Source organism: Culex pipiens, unplaced genomic scaffold (genome assembly GCF_016801865.2).
Source record: "Culex pipiens pallens isolate TS unplaced genomic scaffold, TS_CPP_V2 Cpp_Un0005, whole genome shotgun sequence".
NCBI lineage: Eukaryota > Metazoa > Arthropoda > Insecta > Diptera > Culicidae > Culex > Culex pipiens.
In genome coordinates this window covers 607,402-625,733 of record NW_026292822.1, presented here as the reverse complement: position 1 = coordinate 625,733, position 18,332 = coordinate 607,402, and the positions used below count along the sequence as shown (strand labels likewise).

At 32.2% G+C, this 18,332-nt stretch overlaps 1 protein-coding gene across 3 annotated transcripts in view; it reads right to left on the bottom strand.

Annotated features, from left to right (window-relative positions):
* Positions 1–18,332, bottom strand: part of LOC120419917 (potassium voltage-gated channel protein Shaw) — a 128,705-nt gene that overhangs the window by 59,575 nt on the left and 50,798 nt on the right. For 2 of the 3 annotated variants that reach the window (XM_052711397.1, XM_039582784.2), the window contains exons 3-5: positions 17,779–18,169; positions 17,460–17,722; positions 10,727–10,844 (exon numbers count right to left, since the gene is read on the bottom strand). In XM_052711397.1, the coding sequence (XP_052567357.1) occupies positions 10,727–10,844; positions 17,460–17,668 (327 nt within the window). In that variant the 5' untranslated portion in view covers positions 17,669–17,722; positions 17,779–18,169. Of the gene's footprint in view, positions 1–10,726; positions 10,845–17,459; positions 17,723–17,778; positions 18,305–18,332 lie in introns of those variants that run through there. The other variant, XM_039582783.2, reaches the window with a different exon arrangement.

Here is an 18,332-nt window from a genome sequence, read left to right as displayed (position 1 = left end):
TATCACCTAAATTTAGACTTAAGAAGTTGCATTATGCTTGAACATGGTAAATCTGCACATTTTTAGATAAAAAATTGTTTCTGACTTTAAAGTGTTATTCATTTTAAGACTAAATATTGTCAGTCATAGTTTTTAATGGATATTTATATTTGTAAGCATTTTTTGCCCTTTTATTTATTTTTACAAAATGTTGAAAGGAATTGGTTAAACAAAACAAAACTATAATTTGAAATCGGTTAAAAAAATTATGTAAAAATTGAAAGTTTTGTTCTCGTGAATTTTTAAAATAAAATAAAATGGTGAATAAAAATACAGAGATAGAGAAAAATGTTAATTTGTATCACTAATCTAACTTCCCCAGTAACATTTTAAAAATTAAAGGTTTTATAATGGTTCCAGAACTCGCATGCAACCTAAATTTATGGCCTACTTAAAAACCTAAAATGTTACTAGGGTAGAAACATCCATCCTCAAATGGATCAATAATTATCACTTATATTTCAATACTGCAAACAGGGTTGCCAGTTAATCAAATTTGAAAACTGTATCTAGGAAAGAAACATCTTTTATGGATGTCACAAAAAATGTGTTGTTTTGCAACCATAAATGCGTAAATTTTCTCCTTTTCCAATTTAATTATTTTTTTTCCAACCATAACTGATCTCATTTAACATCACTAAAAATGCAATATTACACCTTCCAATTTTACATCATCCAATTTTACATCATCCAATTTAAACCCCTACTGCCCAAATTTTTTTTTCGAATATTTTTTTTTCCCGTGTTCAGGAGGTCATTTTAAGCAACTTTTGTTTTACGAAAAACTTTACTGTTTTATGTTTTTCTTGTTTTATTTTTAGTATTTTAATTTGCATTTATCTTGTTAAGTTTATGTTTGTTTTCGGTAGTATTTGGTCTATTCTACCACCTCGTATCATTACATTTTGCCTTTCTATTTTTTTCATGTTTTTACAGTAACTTTTTCATTTTTTGCATGTTTTTCACATTTTCTGCTATAAAATGGCAACATTATCATTTAAATTGTAAATAAATGCGTAGAGGCGTAGTCTAAGGCACTAGAAAAATTACTGCATACTTTTTTTTACTTGAAGTATAGGAAATGTTAGAAAAAAACACAGCCAAAGTTGACCCCTAAAAAATGACATTTTTAAAAACATTTGTGAAGTCACATTAAACAAGCAAAACTTTCAACCCATAAATTTTCTAAAATTTTAAGAGTTCTTCTTTCCAATGCTTTTTAAAGATTAAAAATTGGTTGAAAAATTGATTTTTGGCGATTTTTTAAATCGAAGCCCTTGTTAAGGCGGGGTTGGGTTGTAGAGGGTTAACATAATCCAATTTAACATCATCCAATTTTACACAATCTAATTTTAAACCTTAAAAAATTACACAACTTTTACTGATTGTACTGTATTTGTGTTTTTCGGACTTTATATAGTTTTCAGTAAAAAGGCTTGGAATGGAGATTTAAAATTTAATGTTTGAATTTTAACTTTTTTATGACACATAAAAAAATCAAAAACCTTTTCTAGTTCCAGATGTAATATTACCGATATATCGGACATTATTGGCTTGATTTTAAAAGCTAAAAAAATAAACTTATGTGAAATTTTCTGTAATTTTCTACAAAAATAATTTCAAAATTTTATAATCAAGCATTACTTTTGAAAAGGTCTGTAAATAAATAAATTTCCTCATTGCATATTCTTAACCAAATTTTAAAATATTCAAGTAATTTCAATTGAAGAGATCACAAAAATGTTCATAAAGGTTTCACTTTTTATAATTGAAAATCGAACAAATAATTTTTGAGCTTTGTGTTGTCAGTTAAAAACTACAGAATTTTTATTGATTTTAATTCTTTTTAAGGCTGTGTCTTAGCAACTATCTGTCCGATTTTCAAAGTCTCAGAGAGAAATTTTAGGAAATTTTCTTAGTTTTTACAAAATATCATATTTATATTTTATGATAGTTGTGAAAAGCTGAGAAAATTTTCTTAAAGTCTTAATTTGATCTGACGAAAAATGTTAAAATCCCAGAAAATTATAACCTTAAGGTGACTATAACTCCAAAATGGCTCACATTACCTTAAAGTTTTTTTTTTCAAAATTAGACTTCATTTTCAATATTTAATTCAAAAAATCATATCTCTGGAACCAGATTTTGTGCCATCATGCACTTTATCTCAAAAGATGTCAAAAAAATATCAAAAATTAATAAAGACTAATTTTGGGAATTCAACTTTACATAAAACAACACTTTAAATGAAAAAAAGTAAAAAAATGGATTTATTCCGTGTACCTATTTTTTTTTTCGCAAAATCAAAACTTACAACTTTGCCAATGCCACAAACTCGATCAGAAAATCCTTTCTCAAGATAAAAAAAATTCATACACTTACATAAAAAATAAAATACATACATACATTTGCATACCCATTTTGTATGATCAAATTTCAGTTAATATTTCATTGGATTGGATTAATATTTTTAATTGTATTTTTTTTTGCTTTTTATAATTGAATCCAAAATTACATAAAATATTGGTCATAAGGATTTTAGGGAAAAAATAATCGAAATGTTTCTAACACACTGTTCTCCGGGAAGGGAGCATCAAACCCGGAAAACTTATCTTTCCCTCAGTTTGCGCTCTATTTGCGATGCCATCTCTCTCTCGGTTTGTCCTTTTGCTTCTCGAGCTAAAAGCCTTTCCCCTACATTTATGCAACGATGACGCTCTCACTATCTCAAGGGAAAGGAATCGGAAATGTACGCAAGAATCTGAATAAAAATGCAATATGAAAGATTTATTCTAAAAGCTCTTCACCCGGAACGCAACACAAAAACAACGACAAAAAATAAAAAAAAAATAAAATAAGTGCAAATAGTTTGCTCCATTTCGCCGAGCAGGAGCGCAATCATTTGGAAGATAGATTTTCCCTTCGTCATCGTGGTAGCGGATGCATTTTTCACAAGCTCATCAACTGTTTTATGAAACTCTTAACAGGGGCTCGTCAAAACAGATGAAATTTCTTCGTTCAAACATTTGCTTTTGCTCAAAACTGAGTTGCTCCATTTCTCCATCAGTCATCTTTCGCCCCAAAACAGCAACATCAACAATCATAAAGATCTCCGGACTCTTTGGTCTCTGGCTGGCTGGTGTTTCGACCGACGACCTTCTCGAGCTGACTTTGACTAGCAGAGCAAACGATTTCCTTCCTTCCATCAATCTTTCCGCTTGTCAAGTGCAAATCAAACAACAGCATCTACTGGGCCGCCAGGCTTTGCACCGATTATGAAACTGCGCGAGTGAAGTGAAACGATGAATTCGCAGTTCTTAATGGTTAATTTTAGAAGAGGGAAAATTTGATAGCTGAGATGAAGACTTTTAGGAAAGATTGATTTCAATCTCGCCTAAAAAAATGCTTTAGTTCACCCACATTTCATTTCCCTCTCACAGACTCCCCAGCCCTGGCACGTCATTGGCCGGAAATGCCTCCAGGATTGATTGTGGGAACCGATGCTCCTGGACCACCAGCAGGAATAAATCATTGCGAAATACCCCCTGACGATCTCAATCGTCATCAGTCGTTGGTCGGTTGGTGGCGTGGGAATGAACAATAGTCCTGAGAATTGAAACGGGCAAAACTGGGAGATTGCTACAGATTGACAGGTGAGCTTCCGGCCCCGAAGAGATCCAGGGAATCGATTTCTTGATATTGATAGAGTGATGACAGTTTGCGGGGGGTTGGAAAAAGGGCCGTCAATCGGTTGTCATTTCTGCGTTGATCAGTGTTGATGGGAAATGAATGAGAAGGAAATTGTGGAGTTTTAAGTCTCTTGATGAAACGGTTATTTTAAGGATTACAAAGTTTCTCGAGGTAGATAAGTTCTGCAACAAGCTTAAAAAATCTTTATCTCCAAATATTTCAGTTTGCTCAACAAGAAAAAAAAAGATGATTGTTATGTAAAATCTTCTGTGGAACACAATGATGACGCTTAAGGGTTTACATATATGTAAATCAGAAAAAATGTCAAAGGTTGGTTTGAGCACACACTTACACTTTTTTTTTAAATCTGTTTTCAGGGCATTAAAATATAAATTTTTATCTATTTTCAAAACAAATTTGAAGACATTTGGTTGTATCAGTTTCAAAAAACGGGTGCCACGATATCTCAACACTGCCTTGACCAAATCTGCTCAAAATTTTGGTGAAGACTCGTTGAACAGGTCCCGTGTGCATGACGAAGGCCGATTTTCAAAAAGTTTATTTAAAAAAAAGATAAAAATATTTTTATGTTTTTCATATAAAAAATCGTCAGTTTTTGATTTTTGTATTTTTTAAAAAGCAAAATTTCAAAATCGGGCTTCGTCATGCACACGGGATACCTATGTCTTGAGAGTCTTCACCCAGAATTTCGGCCAATTTGGTCCATCCAATCTCGAGATATCGTGGCACCCGTAAAACAACTCGGTGTTTCGAGAAAAACGCTCAGAAATTTTGACAGTCCGCTTTGCGCACGGCAAAACGATGATCTTAAAATCGTCTCTAAATCAGTTTAATCATGGAATATCTTCATGAATGTTTCAGAAGTGATTAAAAATCATCTTTTTAGTAGATTCAATAATTTTTTTGTAATATGAAATTTTGTGATATTCTACATGTATGTAACCCCTTAATTTAAATTAAATCGAATGTAAATTGAGAAAATTGCATTTAAAGTTTACAATTGCGCACCAATGTTTAATTTCAGTCGAAATATAATGACGTAATTAAATTCAGCGTCCAATTTCCTTCAAAAATAACAGTTGAGATTTGCTATGTCAATTTTTGTTTCCAAGTTATGGCAATTTGAAAACAGAGTTTATTTGAAAAAAATATAAAAATCGCAAAACTGTGGGGCGCTGTCAAAAAATAAGGGGTGGTACAATTTTGCTGAAATTAGTGATTTTTGCATGTTTCAATAGTATACACAGCTCCGTCAAATTTGATTACTGACTGTGTGAGTGACTTCACGTAGCACTCATTCGTTTGTGTGTGAAACGAATGCAAGTAAAATGTCAAAATCAGGTTGTCGTGGTGAAGACGATTGGAGTGTTCGGTCACCTATCACAAACAAAGTCGAAATTTCGTAAGCACTGGGCACAATTTCTCTATGGCTCAAAATTGATGTTTTTCAATCACCAACATTGAAAAATTAAAAATCGTATTGTTTTGTTCCCCAAAAACATTTTTTTTCAGTCATTAGGGGTGCCATGACAATAATTTGATTACAAACCTATTAACAAATTAAATTTTTTTTGATATTTTTTTTGTATGTAAATGAAGAAGTACATATATTAATAAAAATATAAAAAAATAATACTATGTATTTAAAAGACTTTGTTTCTAAGATATTTTTCATGAGATTGTTTTTAAGTTACACATTAATTTTCTACTCAGCAGAATTTTTTTTTTAGATTTTGAAAATTGTTTAGAATTATATAATGTTCTTTGTTTAAATCATTTTTTATTGTATTTTTATGTGATTGCTAAATTTTTTTGATATTGGTTTTTATAGTTGCCAAATAAATCTACAATTTAAGAAAATACAATTTAAGAATGTAAAAATTAAAGAAAAAAAATGTGAATCAGACTCAAAAAAATAAGCCAGAAAAAAAGGATTCTTAAGGAATTTCAATTCAATATTTAAATCAAATAACGTTCTCCAAAATGAACGCTAAAATAGGTTGCTCAAATGTTCAGAAAAACAAGTTACTCCCCTTCAAATACTTCAATAATTATGAATATCTTTTTTTTTTTAAATGATTTGATTGCAATTGAGCTTAAATACTCAAAATAAAATTTTCTCCTTGATTTTTGTACACATTTTTGCTCATTGAATGATTATTAAGTTTAATTAGCAGAATTTTTCCAGCAGTTATTATACTGCCCATGTTCGCTTAAAAGTCCCATATGCAAAAACAGCAACCTGAGAAAAACGCTTTTGAAGTTTGTCCCACACATAAGGCTACGTGTTAAGTTTTCACGAAAAAAACTGGATTTCCTCCTGATTTCTAGAACAAAGTACTGGATGTTATAGGCTTTTCTGAAAGATCACACGACTTTGAACAAAACTGCATCAATAACTCAAAAACTAACTTAATCCACCTATGTGGTTGATGCCTTCCTCACTTTTTACCAACAATGGGTAATATGCGTGGTTTGGACACATATTTCAGCTATTTTTTTAGATCTAGAAAAATACTGGACTCGTTGGAAAGGTCTTTCAATTACCTAACCAACGATGGGTTGGATGATGGATCCGGGCATCGTTTACATACATTTAAGTGAGATCCGGCTTCAAAAAAGTACATAAATATCACTTAAGTGGTCATAACTCGAGACAGGGTTGCCAGATCTTCAATGTTGTGGACTCGTTAGAAAGGTCTTTCAATTACCTAACCAACGATGGGTCGGATGATGGATCCGGACATCGTTTACATGCATTAAAATGAGATCCGGATATATGTGAAAACACATTTTTATACATAACTTTTGAACTAGTTATCGAAACTTCAAACAATTCAATAGCGATGTATGGACCCTATACCAAGTCGATTGCAACTGGTTTGATCAAAATCGGTTCAGCCAGTGCTGAGAAAACTCAGTGAGAATTTTAGTCACATACATACATACACACACACATACACACACACACAGACATTTGTTCAGTTTTCGATTCTGAGTCGATATGTATACATGAAGGTGGGTCTAGGAGCTTTTAATAAAAAGTTCATTTTTAGAGCAGGATTATAGCCTTACCTCAGTGAGGAAGGCAAAACGATGAAAATGCATATGAGCAATTCTCTACCAAAACCGGAAATGGATTTTATTTGTATTTTTTGATTTGGCTCAAACTTTGTGGGGGCCTTCCCTATGACCAAAGAAGCCATTTTGCATCATTAGTTTGTCCATATAAATTTCCATACAAATTTGGCAGCTGTTCATACAAAAATGGTACGTAAATATTCGAAAATCTGTAACTTTTGAAGGAATTTTTTGATCAATTTGGTGTCTTCGGCAAAGTTGTAGGTATTGTTAAGGACTATTTAGAAAAAAATAGGTACACGGAAAAAAAAATTTCCCGATTTTTTTATTAACTTTTTTTTCACAAAAACTCAAATTCCCAAAATACGTATTTTTTGATTTTCGAGATTTTTTTATATGTTTTAGGGGACAAAAATCCGCAACTTTTGAGCTATAGAGAAACATGGTCAAAAAATCTGCCGCCGAGTTATGATTTTTTGAAAAACTGGTGATTTTTGGAAAAAATTGAAATTTCATACATAAAATTTTTTTGACCTCATTTTTTTATGCAAAATTGAATTTGCAATCGAAAATTACTTTACAGATTTTTTGATAAAGGGCCCCGTTTTCAAGATATAGCCACCGAAAGTTTGATTTCAGCGAAATATTTGCAGTTTTTCGATTTTTAAAAATAGTGACCATGAGTGACCATTTCTAAAAATATTTTTTTTGAAAAGTTCAGAAAATTTGCTATAAAATTGTCTAAGAGACATCGAAGATTGGACCTCTGGTTGTTGAGATACAGCGGCTTAAAGAAAAAGAAACACGAAAATTGAAGTTTTCTACGTCTCACCCAAACAGCCCACGATTTTCTAATGACGATATCTCAGCAATTAATGGTTCAATTTTCGAAAAAAATATTTTGAAAATTTTTAAATCAAGACTAACATTTCAAATGGGCATAATATTCAATGTTTGGCCCTTTTAAAATGTTAGTCTTGATTTAATTTTTTTCAAAATATTTTTTTCGAAAAGATCGGAAATTTTCACGAATGTTTCATGTATTAACACTGAAAATTGAACCATTAGTTGCTGAGATATCGTCATTAGAAAATCGTGGGCTGTTTGGGTGAGACTTAGAAAACTTCAATTTTCGTGTTTCTTTTTCTTTAAGCCGCTGTATCTCAACTACCAGAGGTCCAATCTTCGATGTCTCTTAGACAATTTTATAGCAAATTTTCTGAACTTTTCAAAAAAAATATTTTTAGAAATGGTCACTCATGGTCACTATTTTTAAAAATCGAAAAACTGCAAATATTTCGCTGAAATGAAACTTTCGGTGGCTATATCTTGAAAACGGGGCCCTTTATCAAAAAATCTGTAAAGTAATTTTCGATTGCAAATTCAATTTTGCATAAAAAAATGAGGTCAAAAAAATTTTATGTATGAAATTTCGATTTTTTCCAAAAATCACCAGTTTTTCAAAAAATCATAACTCGGCGGCAGATTTTTTGACCATGTTTCTCTATAGCTCAAAAGTTGCGGATTTTTGTCCCCTAAAACATATCAAAAAATCTCGAAAATCAAAAAATACGTATTTTGGGAATTTGTGTTTTTGTAAAAAAAAAGTTAATAAAAAAATCGGGAAATTTTTTTTTCCGTGTACCTATTTTTTTCTAAATAGTCCTTAACAATACCTACAACTTTGCCGAAGACACCAAATTGATCAAAAAATTTCTTCAAAAGTTACAGATTTTCGAATATTTACGTACCATTTTTGTATGAACAGCTGCCAAATTTGTATGGAAATTTATATGGACAAACTAATGATGCAAAATGGCTTCTTTGGTCATAGGGAAGGCCCCCACAAAGTTTGAGCCAAATCAAAAAATACAAAAAATAAAAATGGTCGAAATCGGCCGGTTTTGTAGAGAATTGCTCATATGGGACATTTATGCGATCAGGGGCAGTATAATGCCCTTTATTGAAAATTATATTTAAATTGATTTTTCAAAAATAGCTATTTTGCCTAATCGTAATTCCAATGTAGGTCGCAATAAAAAAAACCCTGTTCTGAAAACATAATTTCCATAAACATTGAGAATCGTTTTGAAGACCAACAATGCTCTTAAAAATAATTTTGGCGATTTTCGTTTCATAAAATTTTGTGAAGAATCGAGACTTGGTTTTAAAAGTTATTTTTAATTTTGATTCGTGTTTCGTTTTTCAAAGATTATTAAGTGAAAAATTCGTGGGGATTTTCCGTTGGTTATCTTAAAAAAATATCCTAATATCCTGCTCCCTGGAAGCATCTACGTCTTGAATTTTTTTTTGAAATTTTCTATAAAAAAGAAGTTTGATTTAATACTAATGTTTAATGCATTCAAAACTGGATTTTGGCTTATTGGGTAGAAATCAGAAATTATAGTATATTTTGAGGAATGATTTTTTTTATTTTTTTTTCATGTGAGTATTTTTTAATGAAGAATTGATGTTGTATCACTTAAAACTTGAATTAAAAATTTATGTTATTTCACTTGAATCTTGGTTGTGTTGTTTTCAAAAAAGCCTGTATGGAGAGGCCTAATATTTTTCATGGTTGGAATAGCTTTAAAATAATTTATTTTATTTTTTTCATCATCTCCATCAAGTATGAATTTAACAAATAAACGTGATTTTTGGCATCTCAATCTTTGCATAACTATTGTTTTTAATTATTTTTAATTTGAAACATAAGTCTCAACAAATTAATTTTTCTTGTTCAATTCAAAAATATTTCAAGGGGATTTCAAGCTTTTTGTTGCTAGGTCGAGTCACTTGATTAAAACTTTTATTCGACAGTTCAATTGGAACCACATGAAAAAAAAAAACAATTCGTCTCTCCATATAGGATCTTTAGTTTTTTATATTGCAGATCTTTAAAAAAATGTAGTGTTAGAACACTTAAGATAACCTCGTTCTACATATTCAAAAATTATGGGTTGTGATTCAATTAGAAAACGCGTTTTGCGTAAAAAAACAAAAGTTAGTTTTTCAAGGTAAATTAAATCACTTGACAATTATTTTCATGGGCTGAATGCGTAAAGAACTGTTCTTGCAAATATCAATGTTTATTTCAATCGCATTCACTCAAACTTGCCATAAAGGCAAAATAAATATTTTCGTTTGTTTTCTACATTATGTTACTTCTACACAAATTTTTTCTCGAAATTGAATAATTATTTGCAAGTTGCTAAATATGAATCTTAGCACTTTGTTTGACTATTCTATTTGCTGTCCAATACGAATTGTTGAATTTTTAGCAGAGATATGAATCCCGAGAAATTGCACGCTGCATTTTGATTGCACTTATAAGAAAAGGTCATCATTTAATTTTATATTATTCCTTTAATTTGAAATATAAGTAAAGTAAATCTTTCCCAGTTCCAGAAGGGAACACCCTTGAAGAGTATCGGGGCCGGCATTTACAAAGCGGATTCAGTGGCAGTTTCATTCTCAACTTAATGTTAACATGTTAAGGTTAATGTTAACATTCCATAGGTCGCCTCCCTAAGGTGTCGTGATAAGGTCCAGTTTGTGACGATACACTACCTTCCCTTTACTAAGCAATCGATTCCAGAAGGGAAAAGATCACCAGTTTGTGTTGGTTCGAGCCGGGATTTGAACCCCGATCTACCGCTTATGAGGCGGAAGCGTTACCACTGGGCTACGTGGCTCGGTCAACTTGATAATTTGAAATATGCTTGAGTTTAAAGTCGAAAAAACTTGCTCTGCTTTGAAATATTGAATTATTAAGATAAATAATGTAGTTCATTCAATTTGTTCTGTATATAAAAAAGTAAAATATAAGAACGCTCAATAAAAATAAAATTAAAAAAAATAAAATTAAATAAATAATCACCATAATCTAGCTCACCTGTGTGTACGTCATCCAGCAGCACGGTTCCACCTGGTTGGAGTCGAGGCCCCAAAATTCCAGCTCCTCCTCAAACAGCGGCCCACAGACGTCGGTCGGATAGTGCAGCTTGCCCGTCCTGGAAAGAGGCGTGACAACGTTGTTGAAATTTTTGGCTGTTTTCGCGGTGGTGGTCACCACTAAATTTGTTCAAATAATGGCACTTATTTGCGTCATAACATCGCTAACAAGTTTTGTTGCACCGTTAAAAAATTTAGACAGAATCAACAAAAACTAAACTCATTAAAATTTAAACTGTGCAGCTGCAGCTCGTCAGGGGAATTTGAAGCATTTTGATTAGCCTGTTGAAGGGATGCCAGCCCAAGTAACAAGTGAAATGCCTTATATTCTTATATATTTTTATAATAGTTTTAAAAAATGCTACAAAGTTTTACTATGACTTTTATTAGAACCTACTGGTTTCATTGACACAACACTTAATAATAGGTTTAAGATTTCTTAAAGATAATGTTAAGAATTCATTGTAGAGTTTTAATTCGGTTTTATTCGCAACACTTTAAGCTATCTTGAAGAGATTATTGCATTGCTTATTAACTTTAACGAAGCCTGCTTTAAATCGGTTCCGTCTTCAAATAGCATTTATACATTCCTGTTAGATTTAAACTGTCACTTCGACTTATCGATGTGAGTAACGCAAAACTCACCATTTTTTTGCCGTGGCGGACGTGGACAAGTTTGAGGAGAAGCTGAGGCAGGTTTTGGCGCATTTGGGAATTAAGGATGGGGTTTCGGTGCAGGTTAAACGGAGCGGGGACATTAGTGGGAAGATTCTGTTTACGCTGGTGGCCACGGGAGTGATAATTGCGCGGTTGAGTTGGATGAGGGGTATCATCATCAAGCAGATGAAGCGAGCCAAGCTTACGCGGTGGATCCAGTGAATGGAAGTCAGGGTGTTTTCTTCAAAAACGTCGCTGGTCTGCAGGAGGCGAAGCAGGATATGATGTAATTTGTCGATTATTTGGAGGCACCGGATCGGCTAAGGACAAAGGTTCCCTAATGTGCTCTACTGCTGGGTTCCCCTGGGAGTGGGAAGACACTGTTGGCGAAGGCAGTGGCCACCAAGGTGCAGGTTCCATTCCTCAGCTTGAACGGATCGGAGTGTATCGAAATGAACGTCGGAATAAACCCTGAACCAGTTGTTAGTAGAAATGGATGGAATGGCGTCTAATGAGGGCGTCCTCATGCTTGGTTGACATTTCTTAGTGGAAAACTTTTGAGTTTTAACAAATACTGTTATAAATGCTCATGGTATACGAAAAGCAATCAGTAAAACTTTAACACCTTAAATTTCTCTGGAATAAAACCCATCAGATTTAATTCTATGTATTGCTACGCATAACCATTGACAGTTGCGCTCGAAGATTCTTGGTGCCCTTTGCAAGTGTTTCCTATTTTTTCTGAAATTAACTGTTTAAATCTATTAACATTACTATTTGTTATATTCTGTCTATTGTGCTGGTGAGATAAAGGTACAAGTACGCACAATTTGGTAAAAGTTTGCGGTGATTACAATGTGAAAGTGATGATTTGGACAGCGTTCATCAACCTACATGAAAAAAGTTGTGTTTGTTTTTCATCAAGTGACCAGATGTGTGTTAATTTTGGATGAGTTATTCGAATAAATAAATACCGTTGAAATGCAAGCCTGTGTTTTTTTATGCAGTTATTTTGAAATACAAGTTGTCCACCACCGATGGCGATCTTTTTGCAGCTGAGAAAACACGCATGCGCTACGTCCCCGCCTTGTGCGATTTGATCTTGATGAAAGCCATGATAAATTTTGTTGGATCTGATTAAAGCCGTTGTAAAACTTTTATAAATCTTGTAAGTCTTGGCAAGTTTTGAGCCACTCCTGTTCAAGAAGGAATGGATTTAATGTAGATTTAAACAAGAACGTTTATATTTCATGAACTTCGCCATGTTGCTGGAAGGTGCGAGCAGCCGAAAAGCGTAGCCATATTGAATTTGGGAGCAACAATATGCAAAAAACATTGTTTTTTGAAAAAAATCTTGACTTTTTATAGTGAATCGGAAGTGCGCATATTAGTTTTTCGAGCTATCTTTGAAAATTATTCGATGAAATTATGTTGGCATAACTATCACGGTTCATTTTATGTTGAAACTCAACTCATTTGTGGTACTAATACAAATATTAATAATTTGAAGTCAAATAATTTTTATCTGCTATCAACCTTTTGTATTTGCATCTAGGAATAATTGCTTTCAATCAAGTAAATTAGAAAACTACTCAGTCTATCACGAAGGCTTTTTGGTTTGCTACAAATACCAAAACATAAATGCTTTATGTTTTGTTGAAGGATTCAAGAATACGCACAGACTAAAAGAAAACCTTAATCCAAACCAAACAGTTTTACTCTTGTTTTGAAGAGATCAATAAAGTTTTAATAAAACACACAATAAAATTTGAACGTCTTACGATGCTCCTCAATAATACTCTGGACAACCTCCTAAAATGGTCCATTTTGGTTTTAATGTTGATTTAACTCGCTTTTAACTCAGCATGTAGGACTAAATGGCATTTCGTTGAAATTTTCTTGGGAACTCTACAGAATCTCTTTGAAACTATTACAAAACTAAAATTGTTACTTGGGAATGTTGTTGAAATTTTTGGCAGCGCGTTTTTCACGTGGTCACCACCAAATTTGTTCAAATAATGGCACTAATTTGCGTCGTAACATCGTTGAACAAGTTTTGTTGCACCGTTAAAAAAATTAGACATAATCAACGAAAACTAAACCACTCATCAAAATTTAAACTGTGCAGCTGCAAACTGCAGCTCGTCACGGGGAATTTGAGGCATTTTGATTAGCCTGTTGCAGTGATGCCATCGCCAGCAGTGGTGCCAAAAGGTGCTAATGAAGTGCGTTGTTCGTGGTGGCGTTTGCTTGCAATTAATTATTCAAATTGCATTTGACTGCCGCAGAGGTTTGGCACCTTTTGGGAGGGGGTGCTTTTCGGTGGGACATTTGTGTGTGGGTGGTTAATGACTTTGGTGCATTGTCGTTTAATCAAGCAAGCATTCAGTGTGCAAGCTCGGAGCTCGTAAATATTTGCGTTATTAGCATTTGGTGTTGATTCCTCATCGGTGGCGTGACGAGGTGTTTTTTGGTGGTTGAATTTCAATTTACGATATCAATTGCAATCAGTGGCAGGTGGAATATAATTTGGGTTGGAAATTTGTGGCTATTGATTATGTATGCATTTTGGTTAGGAGAGTTGGTTTGCATGTTTGTTGATTGATGTTTGATGGACATGAGCTGCTAGCAAATGATCTAATATTTAGTCAATAATAGGTTTCAAATAATAAACCATTTTTTTGCAGAATTTGCCTTTTTTCTCTTTGAGGACAGAATTTTTTTTCCCTAAATGCAAATGTTAGTCGTTGCATCAATTCCAGGTTTAACCACCTTTCCCACAGCTTTCACTGATTGCAAATTGCAAATTTGCTTTTCCAACTCACCAAAACTGCTCCTCTCTCAGGTCTCAACCCCAATGCAAACTCCTAATGGTTACAAATGCTCCATTCATCATTGGTGGTCTCGTCGTCGGTTGGCATCCAGCCCACCGTACCGGAACGATCACAAATTTCAGCAACATTTTCACTGTCCTGTGCACCACCACCACAACCATGCACATTACATATGGCCGGAAGTGCATTTCCACACGCTAACGTGGAGAGAGCGAGATACATTGTACTATGTGGACCGTGTTTTTTCTCGTTGAACCACAAAATGTTCAACATTTCGGGAATCAACATTTTACAACGAATTAGGGATGCACGGAAAGTTGAAGTTTTAAATTTTTTCTTAATTTAATAAAATAAAATTTCACGAAACTTCAACTTCAACATTGAAATGCAACAAAAAAAAATCCCTGAAAAATGCTCAAATCTCCCAAAGGAGTTAAACTTTTATCCCAACCTCCTTTTTACACTAGAGTGGCACCAGACAGCTACTACCAGTCCACTACTCATCATGAATTCACTGAAATTAGACACGAAACGGGCACCACCATGGCACACAGGACTCGAGAGTTCTTCACTGTGCCGAAAACAGAAAGCCCTCTCCAAAGTCCAACTTATGTGGTGAGTGTACTGATGCATGAGCAACATGCACAACCCGCTAGTTGGCGGCTAATTTGAAGAACACTCACAGTGCGCACTCGTCGTGGGAGTTTTGCCGGGCAGGTTCCGCTGGATGGTAATTTGAGTGATGTCTGACCCGGATTGGGCAGGACGTTTGTTTCGAGGGATGTAAGTGAGGTACAGAGAATTTGAGATTTAGGGAATTCCAAAAAAACCGAAAATTATGCTATGAGTTTTGAGGGGTTTCGTCTTAAAAAAATCAAAGCTAATCAAATAAAATGTAAGGTTCGTTAATGTATACTTAAGCAATGGGCTATCTAGGATTTAAATTTCTAAGCACTGTACAGTTTTCTAAGTTAAGTCAATGCAAATTTATGAAAAGAAATAAATATTACTGAAAGTAATTTAAAATCAAATAAAAATAATCAAAATTCAAAAAGAAAAGAAATTAGTTCAGCAAAATTCTTAAACAATTTAAACAAAAATTCAAAAGAAATTTGTAAATTTAAGAAGTAGTAAATAAAAAAACAATCCAAGGAAATCTGGAAACAAATTGAAAGCATTTGAAAGAAGACCAAATAACTCGAAACCAATCATAGAAAACCCAATAAATCATAAAATAAAATAAAAAACATGCAGATGGCAGACAAAAAAAAAACGGAAGGAACAGAGAGAAAACTGATATGAACCATAGAAAATTATAGTAAATAGTAAAGAAAGTTGGGTCCTTGAAATTCTTATCAATAACACGCAACGATTAAGCTTATTTCAATGCGCCGAATAACACTTTTTACACGAGCAAAATGTTTAAATTGATTTTTATATTAACTTAAAAATGGATCGCAACCTAAAAAATGTAAAATGTAAAATGTAAAATTTAAAATGTAAAATGTAAAATGTAAAATGTAAAATGTAAAATGTAAAATGTAAAATGTAAAATGTAAAATGTAAAATGTAAAATGTAAAATGTAAAATGTAAAATGTAAAATGTAAAATGTAAAATGTAAAATGTAAAATGTAAAATGTAAAATGTAAAATGTAAAATGTAAAATGTAAAATGTAAAATGTAAAATGTAAAATGTAAAATGTAAAATGTAAAATGTAAAATGTAAAATGTAAAATGTAAAATGTAAAATGTAAAATGTAAAATGTAAAATGTAAAATGTAAAATGTAAAATGTAAAATGTAAAATGTAAAATGTAAAATGTAAAATGTAAAATGTAAAATGTAAAATGTAAAATGTAAAATGTAAAATGTAAAATGTAAAATGTAAAATGTAAAATGTAAAATGTAAAATGTAAAATGTAAAATGTAAAATGTAAAATGTAAAATGTAAAATGTAAAATGTAAAATGTAAAATGTAAAATGTAAAATGTAAAATGTAAAATGTAAAATGTAAAATGTAAAATGTAAAATGTAAAATGTAAAATGTAAAATGTAAAATGTAAAATGTAAAATGTAAAATGTAAACAAAAAATATAGAGATCAGAAATAGTATTTTGTCATGCCTTTTATCGTTTTATTTAGCAATTTAGGTTCCTTTACTTTCTGAATAAAAAATGAAAATTAGGGAGAATATAAAAAACTTTAAAAAGTTTAATCAACATTACCATCAAGTGTCGAAAAATACATTTCGAATAATAAACCTACATGTATAAATTGATAGGAATCGAAGAATATCAAAGAATACCAAAAGAAATCAAAGAAAATCAAAGAAAATCAAAGAAAATCAAAGAAAATCAAAGAAAATCAAAGAAAATCAAAGAAAATCAAAGAAAATCAAAGAAAATCAAGAAAATCAAAGAAAATCAAAGAAAATCAAAGAAAATCAAAGAAAATCAAAGAAAATCAAAGAAAATCAAAGAAAATCAAAGAAATTCAAAGAAAATCAAAGAAAATCAAAGAAAATCAAAGAAAATCAAAGAAAATCAAAGAAAATCAAAGAAAATCAAAGAAAATCAAAGAAAATCAAAGAAAATCAAAGAAAATCAAAGAAAATCAAAGAAAATCAAAGAAAATTAAAGAAAATCAAAGAAAATCAAAGAAAATCAAAGAAAATCAAAGAAAATCAAAGAAAATCAAAGAAAATTAAAAAAAATAAAAATAAATCAAAGAAAATCAAAGAAAATCAAAGAAAATCAAAGAAAATCAAAGAAAATCAAAGGAAATCAAAGAAAATCAAAGAAAATCAAAGAAAATCAAAGAAAATCAAAGAAAATCAAAGAAAATCAAAGAAAATCAAAGAAAATCAAAGAAAATCAAAGAAAATCAAAGAAAATCAAAGAAAATCAAAGAAAATCAAAGAAAATCAAAGAAAATCAAAGAAAATCAAAGAAAATCAAAGAAAATCAAAGAAAATCAAAGAAAATCAAAGAAAATCAAAGAAAATCAAAGAAAATCAAAGAAAATCAAAGAAAATCTAAGAAAATCAAAGAAAATCTAAGAAAATCAAAGAAAATCAAAGAAAAAAATCAAAGAAAATCAAAGAAAATTAAAGAAAATAAAAAAAAATCTATGAAAATCAAAGAAAACCTAAGAAAATAAAAAAATCAAAGAAAATTCACTCACCGGTAATAGTTGAGCACCTGCGCGAACACGCCCGGGTGCCGATCGAAGAAGTACTCGTCCAGGATGGGGTCGTAGTTGGCCAGAGCCTCGGTCAACCGCGACAACCGGGTGGCCGGAATTTTCTTCAGCGTGGCCTTGTACGTCTCGTGGCGGATTCCACCCACGTTCAGCACCACCCGGTGGTCCGAGTCCATGTTGTTCATCGTCATTTTCGGGTTGGTTTTTCGTTTGACTTGGTTTGGTTTTTTTTATGGGGTATAAAACTGTGAAGAAATTGAACCTTTATTTGAAATTCACACTAAGTCTGGTCAAATTTTACCTCGATTAACTACTCCTCTTGATAACTATCTAAAAGGGTGTGACTACGTTTTAGCTTGACTGCTTCAAGTTGCTTTCAAGATTTTCAGTTCTCGACGTTGTCAATGGTGTAATCGATACTTCCTTCACCATCATATAAATTGTAGTGAAAAGTCTTGCGATGAAACCCAAATTTCTTCCTGATTCTTCACTATTTACACTTATTTAGCTAAACCTTCTTCCTTCTGGCTGGATATTGCAATTTGCTTCGGTTGAGCAAGCTTCACCGGAGAGTTGAGCTGGTCGTCATGTACACTTCTTGCGCTCCGGTAATCTTTCTTCTTTGGAATAGCTTCAAGAGTGGGGTGAAGGAACTTCCTTCTAGCTTTTCTGGCTGATGCACTGGAAACTTCCTGAAGTGAGTACTAAACACTGCTGGTGCAGCCCGGGTTGGATGAAGAAACGCCGTGCATGAAAGTGAGATATTATTTTACGTTGCTTTTTTAAACTTGCAAGGAATTTTACGGCGCAAAGTCATCGTTGCTTTTTATTATGGTTTGATGTTTGCATTCTTTG